Genomic DNA, 11,374 nt, shown 5'->3' on the forward strand with positions numbered 1-11,374 from the left:
GGAGCGCACGTGCTCGGGTGGTACCTTGCTTCCGTGCGTAACGCGCACCGGTCTGTTCCCCCAGTGCTGCTCTCTGCACGCGACATGCTAAACTGGCGCTCAGATGGAATGACAGACATATCCGCGTTCACTCTTTATTTATATGTATGGAACTGTATCCGGTCATAGAAACTCTATATATTCATTTCCAGTTAGTTAAACAATCAGCTCTGTTATGTTAGTTCTGTTTAAATGATTGTTTGTGTTGTTTGAATCTGTTTGACTCTGCCCTTTTTCTAAAATGTGGTCTTTTCCTATTCTATACAGCTATTGTCAATATTTATTTAAATCACCTGAAGTCAAGACAAAACAGAAGCGTGATCTCATTGAAGTAGAACCCACTCAGAGTCTCCTGTCATTCAGCTATTTATAGCAGGGCTGTAACTAACCATCAGTGCAACCCCTTAAAATATTGAATTGACTATAATGCTAAGACAAGGAAAACAGAATGTTTCCACATTTGAGAACCTTGAACAAGAGGATGGTTGGACTTTTAAATTAAAAAAGTATCAATTGACAAAATGGTTGCAGACTTACTAATGGATTAATCAGTTTATGGTTGCAGGTTTAATTTCTGTATAAATATTTCAAAATAAATACTGTGCATTTCCCCTCAGTTTTTCCAGCATCTCATTCCTGAGTGTCTTACATAGATGAATTGCCATCACTTTCACCGTCTAAAATAAAATGTTATGTGGTCTCTAAGTGCATATACAGAACCAATCACTTCATTTAACCAATGCAAATTATCTCCAAATGTATTTATTTTGTGTGACTTCAGTGCTTGTAACAGTCTACAAGTCTCTCACTACGAATTCTTCGTGTCATGAGGAGCTTTTCAACCTTTCAAACAATCTACGCCAGATATTTGACTCTCTTCTATCCGATCAATGATTCCAAGCTGTTGTCTCAATTGTGCACTAAGGTGATGACCTGCCCTGACATTTGTCCTTGGCGTATGAATTAAGAGATTAACTAAGAGATAACCAGGAATACTCACTTAGCAGAATAGATCATGTATTTTAGCTTTCTTACATGCTTTCCAGATTCACAACTGAGCACTTTTCTTATCGAGTCAGACTGGTTCACAGAAGCGCCCAGACATTTCCTTGTGGTGTGACGAGTGCAACTTAAAGACCGTCAGCTTGTGAGGATTACAACGGCTTTTCTTTCACGCAGGGTCAGTCATGAAAAGTCACTGCAGCAGATACGATATGTGCTATGTGTTGGCTATTGTATTGCAGAGAATGAAAACTCTGTGAGGACATCCTCCTGATACTGGGAAATATAAATTGGTGTCGATGAAGAAGGAAATGTTGCGAATTGTGTGCTAGATGATGTGTGAGTCAGGGGAGTTGACAACAAAAGGCAGGCAGGGTTAAAGATGAAGAGGAGACAGGAAGAATGAAGACAGGAGCCCGCCCAGACAAAAATAGTCCAAGAGAGCCAGAGTTATTAATAATTCAAGAGTGAGAATCATTAATACTTGATCAGTGTCAGAGACTGTTAGAACCTCTGCTTACAGTAACTAATAAATCATATATGTTTTATAATTTTGTCGCTTTTATTTACTAGTATGATTACTGATTTTAGGTGACCGCTCTGATAAGGTTTGCTGGCAAGAATGCAAAGAACTGTTTTTTTCTAACTAAATATTTTGGTATCCATGTCTTTTAAAAATTTCCACGGGATGAACGTCTTCTGATGCTAGAGAGCTGCAATGATGGATGTTTAAAGATCAACTGATGCTTTGATGTTTCTTTCCCTGGTATTTCACAATTGTTATTGACCTCGTCCTTGGTAACTTGATAGAGCGGTGAAATTCTGGTTTAGGACAGGGTGCGTAAGAGAACGCAGAGGAGAAAAATCTTTAACAGCACACAGCTGAGAGAATAAACCTCCATTCTGAATTAGATCGAAAGGCCTATATGTAAGCAGGATGTACAAAATGAGTGAGGCTTATGTCACGGCGATCTTGTCCTTGGTCATGACATTGTGCAGCTTCTAAGAATGTTATTTAATTTAAAGAGATTTTGGTTGGGTGTTGACTCAGTGGTCTACATCCGTTTAAATCTCTGCACCATGAAACATCTGATTATTAGGGGAAAAATGCTCACTACGAAAATATTGTATTTCCATGGCGCAGTTTAATACATCCTGTGGTGAGGACTTTTCACTTTCCCTACCAAGTTGTCAAACGGTACCAAATATCATTTTAAGACTGCTGCTCAGTGAGTATGCAGTGTCAGACCTTCAGTCACACACACCTCCAAGTCTCCTTATCAAACCTGAAGGGGTCACAGTGTTGGTTTGGTCGTCGTTAAGATCAGTGTCTTAAGGCAGAGGAGATTCACTGTGATCACAGAAACCACATTTACCACACTAATGCATTAAACTACGCGTCCGGTATTCCTGTTAAAACCAATAAAGGCTGCAAATATAACAAAGGAGTGATCTACTACTACCTCATTCTATGCCTTTTTCCACCAGCCTGATCCCCTATTGCTGTCTCTGACTTGTCGACACACAATATAATAGTTTAAGCTGTGATTAGTTATTTTGACCATGTATTACATTTTATTCAGAGTTTAAAAGCTGTTTTGGCTTTGTTATTTTGTTTTTGTATTGGGTCTTTAAGGTGACTTGAAGTTTTTACTTTGGTTGTTACATATTTAATAGCCCTTAGTAGCAACTTGCCATCATATATCACTAATCTGCTCTTGGATGCAACTGTTTTAACTGTGTCCTGGCGTTGTCTGGTTGTTTGTTTTCTCATTAATTATTTTTCTTGTCTGAATTTATTTGTTTTAATTATACTCTCAACATCTTTGAAGATGAGGGCATGACATGCCTTTAAGATTTCTCAAGGTAATAATACAGATTGAATGAATGAATGAACGTCAAAATTGTCAAACAGTACAGCATTGAAATGTCTTTAGGAGTTCGACCAACCATTAAACACTGACCTACTGCACAGATAACATTTTTATGTTTGTTGGATTTTCAACCCGACCATGATGAATGCTTACAATAGCCACTGTGGGAGCAGGCTACTGTTATTAATGGTTCACCCTAGTGGCTCTGGCGGCTAAGAGTCATAATACACTTAAATGTGGTTAAATTCTAGCCCTGATCCTGGTCCCATATTCTGTTCTGTAGAATCCGCTGTAAAATAGAGTAGTCTATAGAAAACATCCCCATCCCCCCATCCAAGCATTATTCATACTCTGCACTGTTGGGTGTTGTATTTTGGATAAAAGCTGCAGGCCTGAGTGGACTGATATGTACTCTCATGTATGTATCTCTCTACGGTAGTTGTGAATTACAATTACCAGACAAAGGCCACAAGGATGTTTGCTTTTATCTTTTACATGTTTGTATGAAAAACTAAATATGTATGATAAATGAAGCTATGGAATAAAAGAGGCTCTGTGCTCCATCATTTGGACCTGCAGTGCATTTGGAGTCTGTTTGAGAGCTCAGCATTGCACATGTTTAATAGATGACCTGCTGCTTTTAGATACATATTTGATGCCTGTTAGACTGGAGGCTGGCAGAGGTCATAGATTCTCAGGGTTTCTCAGCAACCATATGAGCTCAGGTTATAGACAGCGGCAGAAAAAAGAGCAGAGTAGAGTATCGTTGGTTGGAAGGAGAAGAGGAGCATGGATGCACCGGGATGAGGCAGGTTTTATTTTTAACCTCGCACTGTATTCCTCACTGTCTGCCAACTCTGTCAGGAGACGAAGGTCTGCAATAATAATACCCAATTTATTAACACCTTGAGAAGACAGGATAAGTCAAAGTTATGTCAGCAAGCTCCAGTGATGGTACGCTGACACATAACTGTGCTGACTGTCTCTTGTTTAGATTCTAGAGTTACCGGTAAATTGACAGCGAGAAAGATTTTCTGTACATCTTTTTCAAGCCAAGCTGTCAGTCTACAAGCCCGTCAGCACCGTTCACACTGAGTTTGGAAAATCTCAGGTCGCTCACCGACTGACTGACTGCTCTAAAAGAAAAATCAATAATATGAAAATCTAAGAGTACACTTAATGCATTTTATTTTTTAGGGCCCAAAATATGTTACAGTTGAGTGACTGTTTTCTGGTACTCCCAAAAAAAATTGAACAGCTGTTTAGTTCAGTGAATCAGCAAACAGTACACTGACTTTTTGGTGTATTTTCTCATATGTAAGTGTGTTTTGGTGTGTATTGTCAAGGTTGTTTGCCATACAACATTGCTATCAGTTGAAATATTTCAACTGATAGATAGCCCGGACAATCCTGTCAAACAAATCACAAGCTGACAAAACACAAACACAAGGATTGAGACTATATTAAAGTTGAACTATTAAAATAAACTTTTTAAGAAAACATATTCACAAACAGAGAGTTTATAGTGTTTATATATCTGGCACAGGACCAAGTGGCTGATTTGAGTCTAAACTACAATACTTTACATATTAAATGATCCATTCATTTCCTTTTTTTTTGCTTTTCCAATCCCTTCTGAACAGAGCTCTTGAGAAGAAGCAAGAAAATGGCGAGACCATCGAGCTGTCGGCGGAGGGCCGGCCGGAGCTGGTGGAGGAGAAGGAGTTACCCGTGGTGGACTGCACATGCTTCGGCCTGCCCAGGCGCTACATCATCGCCATCCTCTCAGGCTTTGGCTTCTGCATCTCCTTCGGTATCCGATGTAACTTGGGTGTGGCCATCGTCAGCATGGTCAACAGCCACACCGTCTTTAAAGACAACAAGGAGGTCATAGTGGTGAGTGGCGGTGGATGAGGTGTGAAGTCTACAACAGCAAGGCAGAATAAATATTAGTGTTTCCAGATTATCTATTTATCATTTATGTATAATATAAGTGTGAGGTGACTCTGAATTTTGTAGTTTGAGTTAGGCCCCTTAATTACACTTAAGGGGATTTAAAATTTTACAATATACAATGACATTTTATACAACGGCGCACATCCAACTTAAATTCGGAAAAGCCCTTTCCTGTTTCCAAGTTTAAATTGTCAAAACTTATAGTAATGGTCAGGTCAATCAGAGGATCTAGATCTCTTAAAGTATCTCAGTCATTGTTAAAGTCAATGGGGTCAGTCATCAGAAATAAAGGTTTGACAGCTGTGATGTGACAGTGATGTGAGGGAATATTGTGATGGGTCAATGGTCGATCATATGCCTCAAGGGGGACAGTAATCAATCACATCAGTTCTTTTTATTGATTGTTCTTCCTTCAGCTTTGCGGCTTGTTATCCCAATTAATACACGTGCAGATCACCTCAGTGCTTTTTAGGGATCAAACTCTAATTCAAGTACATGCGCCCTGTGTGTCCCAACAGAAAGCACAGTTTGACTGGGATCCAGAAACAGTGGGAATGATCCACGGGTCCTTTTTCTGGGGATATATAGTAACCCAAATCCCAGGAGGGTTCATCTGTCAAAAGTTTGCAGCAAACAGGTCTGTTAATTCACTATTTATTGTATGTAAAGGATAATTGTGCTTTCTTGTTTACATACTGAATGTCTCTTCCTGTCCCTATTCTTTCCTCTTCCAGAGTGTTTGGCTTTGCTATAGTGGCCACGTCTTTCCTGAACATGCTCATCCCGGCAGCAGCACGGATGCACTTTGGCTGTGTTATCATTGTCAGAATATGTCAAGGACTTGTGGAGGTGCTTCACCCTATAACTTTGTCATTAACAATAGAAATTGGTAACAAGAAAGATTTCCATTTTATTGAAAACATTTAGCATAGTGTAATTTCTTCCCTATCCCGCAGGGGGTTTCATATCCAGCCTGTCATGGCATCTGGGCAAAATGGGCCCCACCTCTTGAGAGAAGTCGCCTGGCCACGACAGCATTTTGTGGTGAGTCTGTGATCAGTGTATCTGATCTCTCTGCCTTTACACAAGGGATGTTTGTTTTCTAGTTTAATAAAGCCACACATAGAACTGAAACAGTAAGTCGATTAATACATTAGCTAATTTAAACAAAATAACTCTGCAACTATTTTGATGTGGTCTCAAGTGTTTGACATATAAACTTAACAGTAAAGTGACAATGGAAATGTCAGATCAATTTAAATGAATTTAAATTGCAGCCCTAAACACATTTTTTCTCTTTAACTAGGTTCTTATGCTGGGGCTGTGATTGCCATGCCATTAGCTGGAATCCTGGTCCAGTACTCAGGATGGTCATCAGTCTTCTATGTCTACGGTAAGAGACCCTGGTCCTTTTGTCTGGAGGCAAACAAAATCAAATGTAGAGGCTTTACACTGGGGCTGCTTTTTTCGGTCCAAACTATAACTTGGTATACTACACATTGTCTTTGTAGGGAAACACAATACAATGTGATTGTCCCCATAATAAACATGATACCAGAGACCTACAGTAATAAGTTGATTAATGACAACAACTATGCACAACATTAAGTAAAACAGTGAATGCTGACACATACTAAAACAAGGACAAGGAGTCGCAAAAAGACAAGTACCATAAATATGAGAACCAGAAAAAACTAGTCCAGTACAGTTACAGTTTACATCCATGCCACTCCAAATGATCTATTACACATTTGTGTGAAATTATCATAATAAGATGTGTTTTTGTTAGGTCACAGTGACCTTTGAACACCAAATACAATTAGTTACTTGAGTCAAGGTGGACATCTGTGCCAAATTTTAAGGAATTCCCACAAGGTGTTCCGGAGATATCGTGTTACAAGTTCAACATTTAATCCGAGAGCATGCCGAGCTGGCAGCTAGAGTCAACATTTCTCCTTGTTCTTTTTTACCTTTCTTTCCAGTTCTGACACTTACATTGCTCTTGCTTTTCTCCCTGCCTGTCTTCTTCCTCCTCCCAGGAAGTTTTGGGATCATGTGGTACTGCTTCTGGTTCCTTGTGTCTTATGAAAGTCCAGCAGCCCATCCCACCATCACTGAGGAGGAGAGAACTTATATTGAGGAAAGCATTGGAGAGTCGGCCCAATTTACAGTCACGGTCAGTATTCAGAATAGATGTGTATAATATGATTCAAACACTGTTATTTACATTTCCGTCAACTGAATGTGAGTTGAAACGTTTGCACTTTCACTTTGCTGGTGTTGTATGTAAATGTTAACATAAGGACAGCAAGCAGATTTGAAAGAAGAGATGGTAAATAAGCAGAGCAATGTAAGAATAATGAGGACGTTAGCCTGAATTAACCTTAAGAGGGTGTCAAACATCTTCATGAGCCATTTCTATAAATAGTACGTATAGTTGAATAATAGTTTCCAAATGAAAGCTTCACAGATAGATTAGAAATGATGTATAAATTGAAACCTCTGCTCATATGTGTCAGCATTCATGCATTCAATTTATTCCACCCATCATTTTATTAATCACAATACCCTGGTTTCTATTTTATGCCTCACAAAAATCTCAAAAGAAAAAATTGGTTATTAATCCAGCTAAACAGCTGTACATTTATGTTTGAGAAACAAGTCAGAGGCTTATAAATCCGCTACAAAATCAGTGAAATAAGTAACTTTTTTTTGCTGCGTTACAGAAATTCAACACACCGTGGAGGGCCTTCTTTACGTCTATGCCAGTGTATGCCATCATCGTGGCAAATTTCTGCAGAAGTTGGACTTTCTACTTGCTTCTGATCAGCCAGCCTGCATACTTTGAAGAGGTGTTTGGGTTTGAGATCAGCAAGGTAACAGAAACCAGATGTGGTTAAGTGAGTTGTACTCCAGGAACAAATGTTTCCATATGTCCAATAACATGAAACTACTGAAGAAAGTCAAAGACCTAGAAAGTCTGTTTCCGGTTCGGTTACATACAAATATAGTTTTCTCTGTCTCATCTCTCTTTAGGTGGGCATAGTTTCTGCACTTCCCCACCTCGTCATGACTATTATCGTGCCCATTGGTGGCCAGCTTGCTGACTATCTGCGCTCAAACCAAATCATGACCACCACTAACGTCAGGAAACTTATGAACTGTGGAGGTAAGAAAGCAAAATTAGAATTGCAGAAAATGGAATGCATAGATGTACACAATAAATTAACTCACTTGTTAAAACTGTAGCCATATCTGATATAAAAAAAAAAAATCTTCTTTTTTTAGTCAGAATGCCGAGTCAGTCATGAGAAACTGCACATTACCTTACATTACATTACAGTCATTTAGCAGATGCTTTTATCCAAAGCGACTTACAATCAGTAGTATATTACATATCATTCACCCATTCACACACTGATGACAGGCTACCATGCAAGGTGCCACCATCAGACTCTAACTAACATTCATGCAACATCCAGTCCACACCGATGGCAAGCCTTCGGGAGCAATTTGGGGTTAAGTGTCTTGCCCAAGGACACTTAACGGTCGGTGGTATCGAACCACCGACCCTCTGATTGGAGAACTACCTTGCTCTCCACTATGCCGCAACCTTATTGGCTAATTATGGGGTCAACTACAGTATTTAGTCAGCTGATGTGAGAGAAGAGTTGCTGCATAAGGGAAATGTTGACTTCCTGAAAAGCGGAAGCCTCATCTCTGTCAGCTATTTTGGAACTACAGAGAAATCGATGGAGAAGTGCAAAGTGAAATGGAGAAGTATACAGTGTACATAACACTTTATGGGAAGCTGTCAGTACTGGCCAAACTTAAGGTTACTGTTCAGTCAACAGCATTTTATTAACAGGAGAAGAAAAAGGCCTGAAGAAAACAGACTTAAGTTGACTTGAATAAGCATTTTGCATTGAGACTTAAAGGGATACTTCTGGTCTTTTGAAGTGGGGTTGTGTGAGATACATTACATTACATTACATTACAGTCATTTAGCAGACGCTTTTATCCAAAGCGACTTACAGGAAGTAGTCTAGTCACCAGAAGTCATAAGTGCATCTCCTTTCTTAAACAAGCATCTTAAAGCATAAGCCAGAGCAAAAGTATAGTGCAGAGGCAAGTTACTACGAAAAGATACTTATCCATAGTCAGTGTACACCTGACCAACAGTAGACAAGCAGACAAGTGTACCATCACAAGAGTAAAGCAATGTGTACTGCTGTTGACAGGGACAGCAGCAAAAAAGTATTTTAGCCACATAAAAGTAAGACTCACCTTAAAGAATCACACACTGACTATAGACAAGTAACTTATTTAACCCTACTTTAAAATACCAGAACAATTGCTTTATAATGTTAATGTTTTTACAATAACAAGTTAAACTCATTCTTTGTTTTAATTCTATTTTACTTGTCTACATCAGGGTTTGGGATGGAGGCAACCCTGCTGCTGGTGGTGGGCTTCTCTCACACAAAAGTAGTTGCAATCTCATTCCTGGTCCTGGCTGTCGGGTTCTCTGGTTTTGCCATTTCAGGTGACCATGTTTTTTTTGTAGTAGTTACATTTTGAATCAATGTATCAACATTGCCCCCATTCATATCAAAAAGCCCCTTTTTTTATGAGGACATCAACATGTTTTAACCTTTTAGTAACAAATATTAAAGTACAATTTGTAGAGCTTGTGAATATATAACTTTCCTATCATTTATGTGCTAATATTGTATTTATCCTTCCTCATAAGGTTTCAATGTCAACCACCTGGACATTGCCCCACGCTATGCTAGTATCCTCATGGGTATCTCCAACGGTGTGGGCACGTTGTCTGGTATGGTTTGCCCACTTATTGTTGGTGCCATGACAAAGCATAAGGTGAGGACTTGTGTTGTAAAATACATGTTAAAATACATTTCTGTTTTTATTTTGTTGTCTGAGGGAGTGTTTTTGTTATTATTATGGATTTCTGCACAGACATGTATGTTGCATGTCCTTATTATGTACATGTGTAAAAAGTCCTCCAACTGAGTTAAGTCATAACAAATGTTTCTAAAACAACAGCATGTGTCCCTTCCTCAGAAAGATTTTTACCATTTTGCGTGTTCAATAGTTATACAGGGAGAAATGATGACTTAAGGGGGGCAATATCAATTTTAATTTGCACTGAAAGTAGCTCAATCGACCAGAGGTTGCAACCACAGGATAAGTTTAATCTAAAGTAAGTTGTTTGAGCAACAAGTTTAATTGACAGGAGTAAAATGTATCCAGAGTATAAGCTCATTTATACTTACATTTATTTTTGTGCTTTTTCTCATGCTCATAATGTCTCTTACTCTTTTTTTCCTCTCACCCTACTTTGGCAGACGAGGGAGGAGTGGCAGGGAGTGTTTCTTATCGCCTCGCTTGTTCATTATGGAGGTGTTATATTCTATGGTGTGTACGACTTCCATTTTCCCTCACTCTTCCAGTACAGCATTAGAGCATTCAAGAATGCAACAATCTGTGCATTGCTCTTCATGCAATCTTTTGTAGTTTGGTTGTCATAGGCCTGAATACTGTGCAACAACTCTGTATCTTACGGATTGATCATGTCTCTGGGCTGCAGGCCTCTTTGCATCTGGAGAGAAGCAAGCCTGGGCAGAGCCGGAGCAAATGAGTGATGAGAAATGTGGCATCCTGGATGAGGACGAGCTTGCAAACGAGACAGAGGAGCTGTATCACACAAGTGGCGGGGGAGGCTACGGAGCCATGAACCAGGCAGCAGATCCCAACGGATCCGGAGGGATGGGGGGAGGAGGAGGAGGCTGGGTCTCCGACTGGGACAAAACTGAGGAGTATGTCCAACCAGGGACCAATAATTACCTTTATGGAGGAGGGGGGGACCGATAGTTAACATAAAACCTGCAAATCTTTTGCACATAGCCTTTAGTGAGGCAGAAACAGTACATCAACAGCGTGGAGCTTCACCTGATGGCATGAAGAACTTTGAAAGTGGGGATTCAAAATCGAATGCTGGAGTGGACCATTTTCAGAAAGTCTGACTATATTATCATAACTGAACTGAATCCAAAGAGACTCCACAGTAGAGGTGAAGACATTAGTAAATGTAAACTTGTGTTTGTGTGTGCAATTGTGTACCTTGTGTGAGAGGCAACCTAAGTAAGTGTATTAGAACCCATCACCCTCCCTGCAATCTTTCTCATAGGACGGTTGTGTTTTAGGCCTGCTGTGGCTTTCTTTGGTGTTTATTCACTGTAATAATTGTAGAAATGTCTATATTATCTGACAGGATTTCATTTGTATGCCTCTCACTTGAATAATTACAAATCTTTAGGCGCACATTGGTCACAAGCGCACTTTTGTAGTTGAGTGAAAAACTATTGAGTTTGAAATCAAATCATAAATGGTTGTAGAGCTTCCCTAACCCAAGGAGTATTTCCCATCTACTGAAGTGAAAACAAGTAAAATCACCAAAACTGGTTTTCTGATGGTTTTCA

At 39.5% G+C, this 11,374-nt stretch overlaps 1 protein-coding gene across 1 annotated transcript in view; it reads left to right on the forward strand.

The window, feature by feature from the left end:
* The window catches only part of LOC129091529 (vesicular glutamate transporter 1-like), a 12,173-nt gene extending 1,407 nt beyond the window's left edge, over positions 1-10,766 (forward strand). Inside the window, exons 2-13 of the mRNA XM_054599192.1 lie at positions 4,559-4,811; positions 5,390-5,508; positions 5,606-5,720; positions 5,828-5,915; positions 6,178-6,264; positions 6,911-7,047; positions 7,598-7,747; positions 7,908-8,040; positions 9,307-9,417; positions 9,625-9,752; positions 10,241-10,310; positions 10,483-10,766. Of these exons, the coding sequence (XP_054455167.1) occupies positions 4,559-4,811; positions 5,390-5,508; positions 5,606-5,720; positions 5,828-5,915; positions 6,178-6,264; positions 6,911-7,047; positions 7,598-7,747; positions 7,908-8,040; positions 9,307-9,417; positions 9,625-9,752; positions 10,241-10,310; positions 10,483-10,766 (1,675 nt within the window). The remainder of the gene's footprint in view (positions 1-4,558; positions 4,812-5,389; positions 5,509-5,605; positions 5,721-5,827; positions 5,916-6,177; positions 6,265-6,910; positions 7,048-7,597; positions 7,748-7,907; positions 8,041-9,306; positions 9,418-9,624; positions 9,753-10,240; positions 10,311-10,482) is intronic.
* Positions 10,767-11,374: the final 608 nt, after the last annotated feature.

Source organism: Anoplopoma fimbria, chromosome 5 (genome assembly GCF_027596085.1).
Source record: "Anoplopoma fimbria isolate UVic2021 breed Golden Eagle Sablefish chromosome 5, Afim_UVic_2022, whole genome shotgun sequence".
NCBI classification, from domain to species: domain Eukaryota; kingdom Metazoa; phylum Chordata; class Actinopteri; order Perciformes; family Anoplopomatidae; genus Anoplopoma; species Anoplopoma fimbria.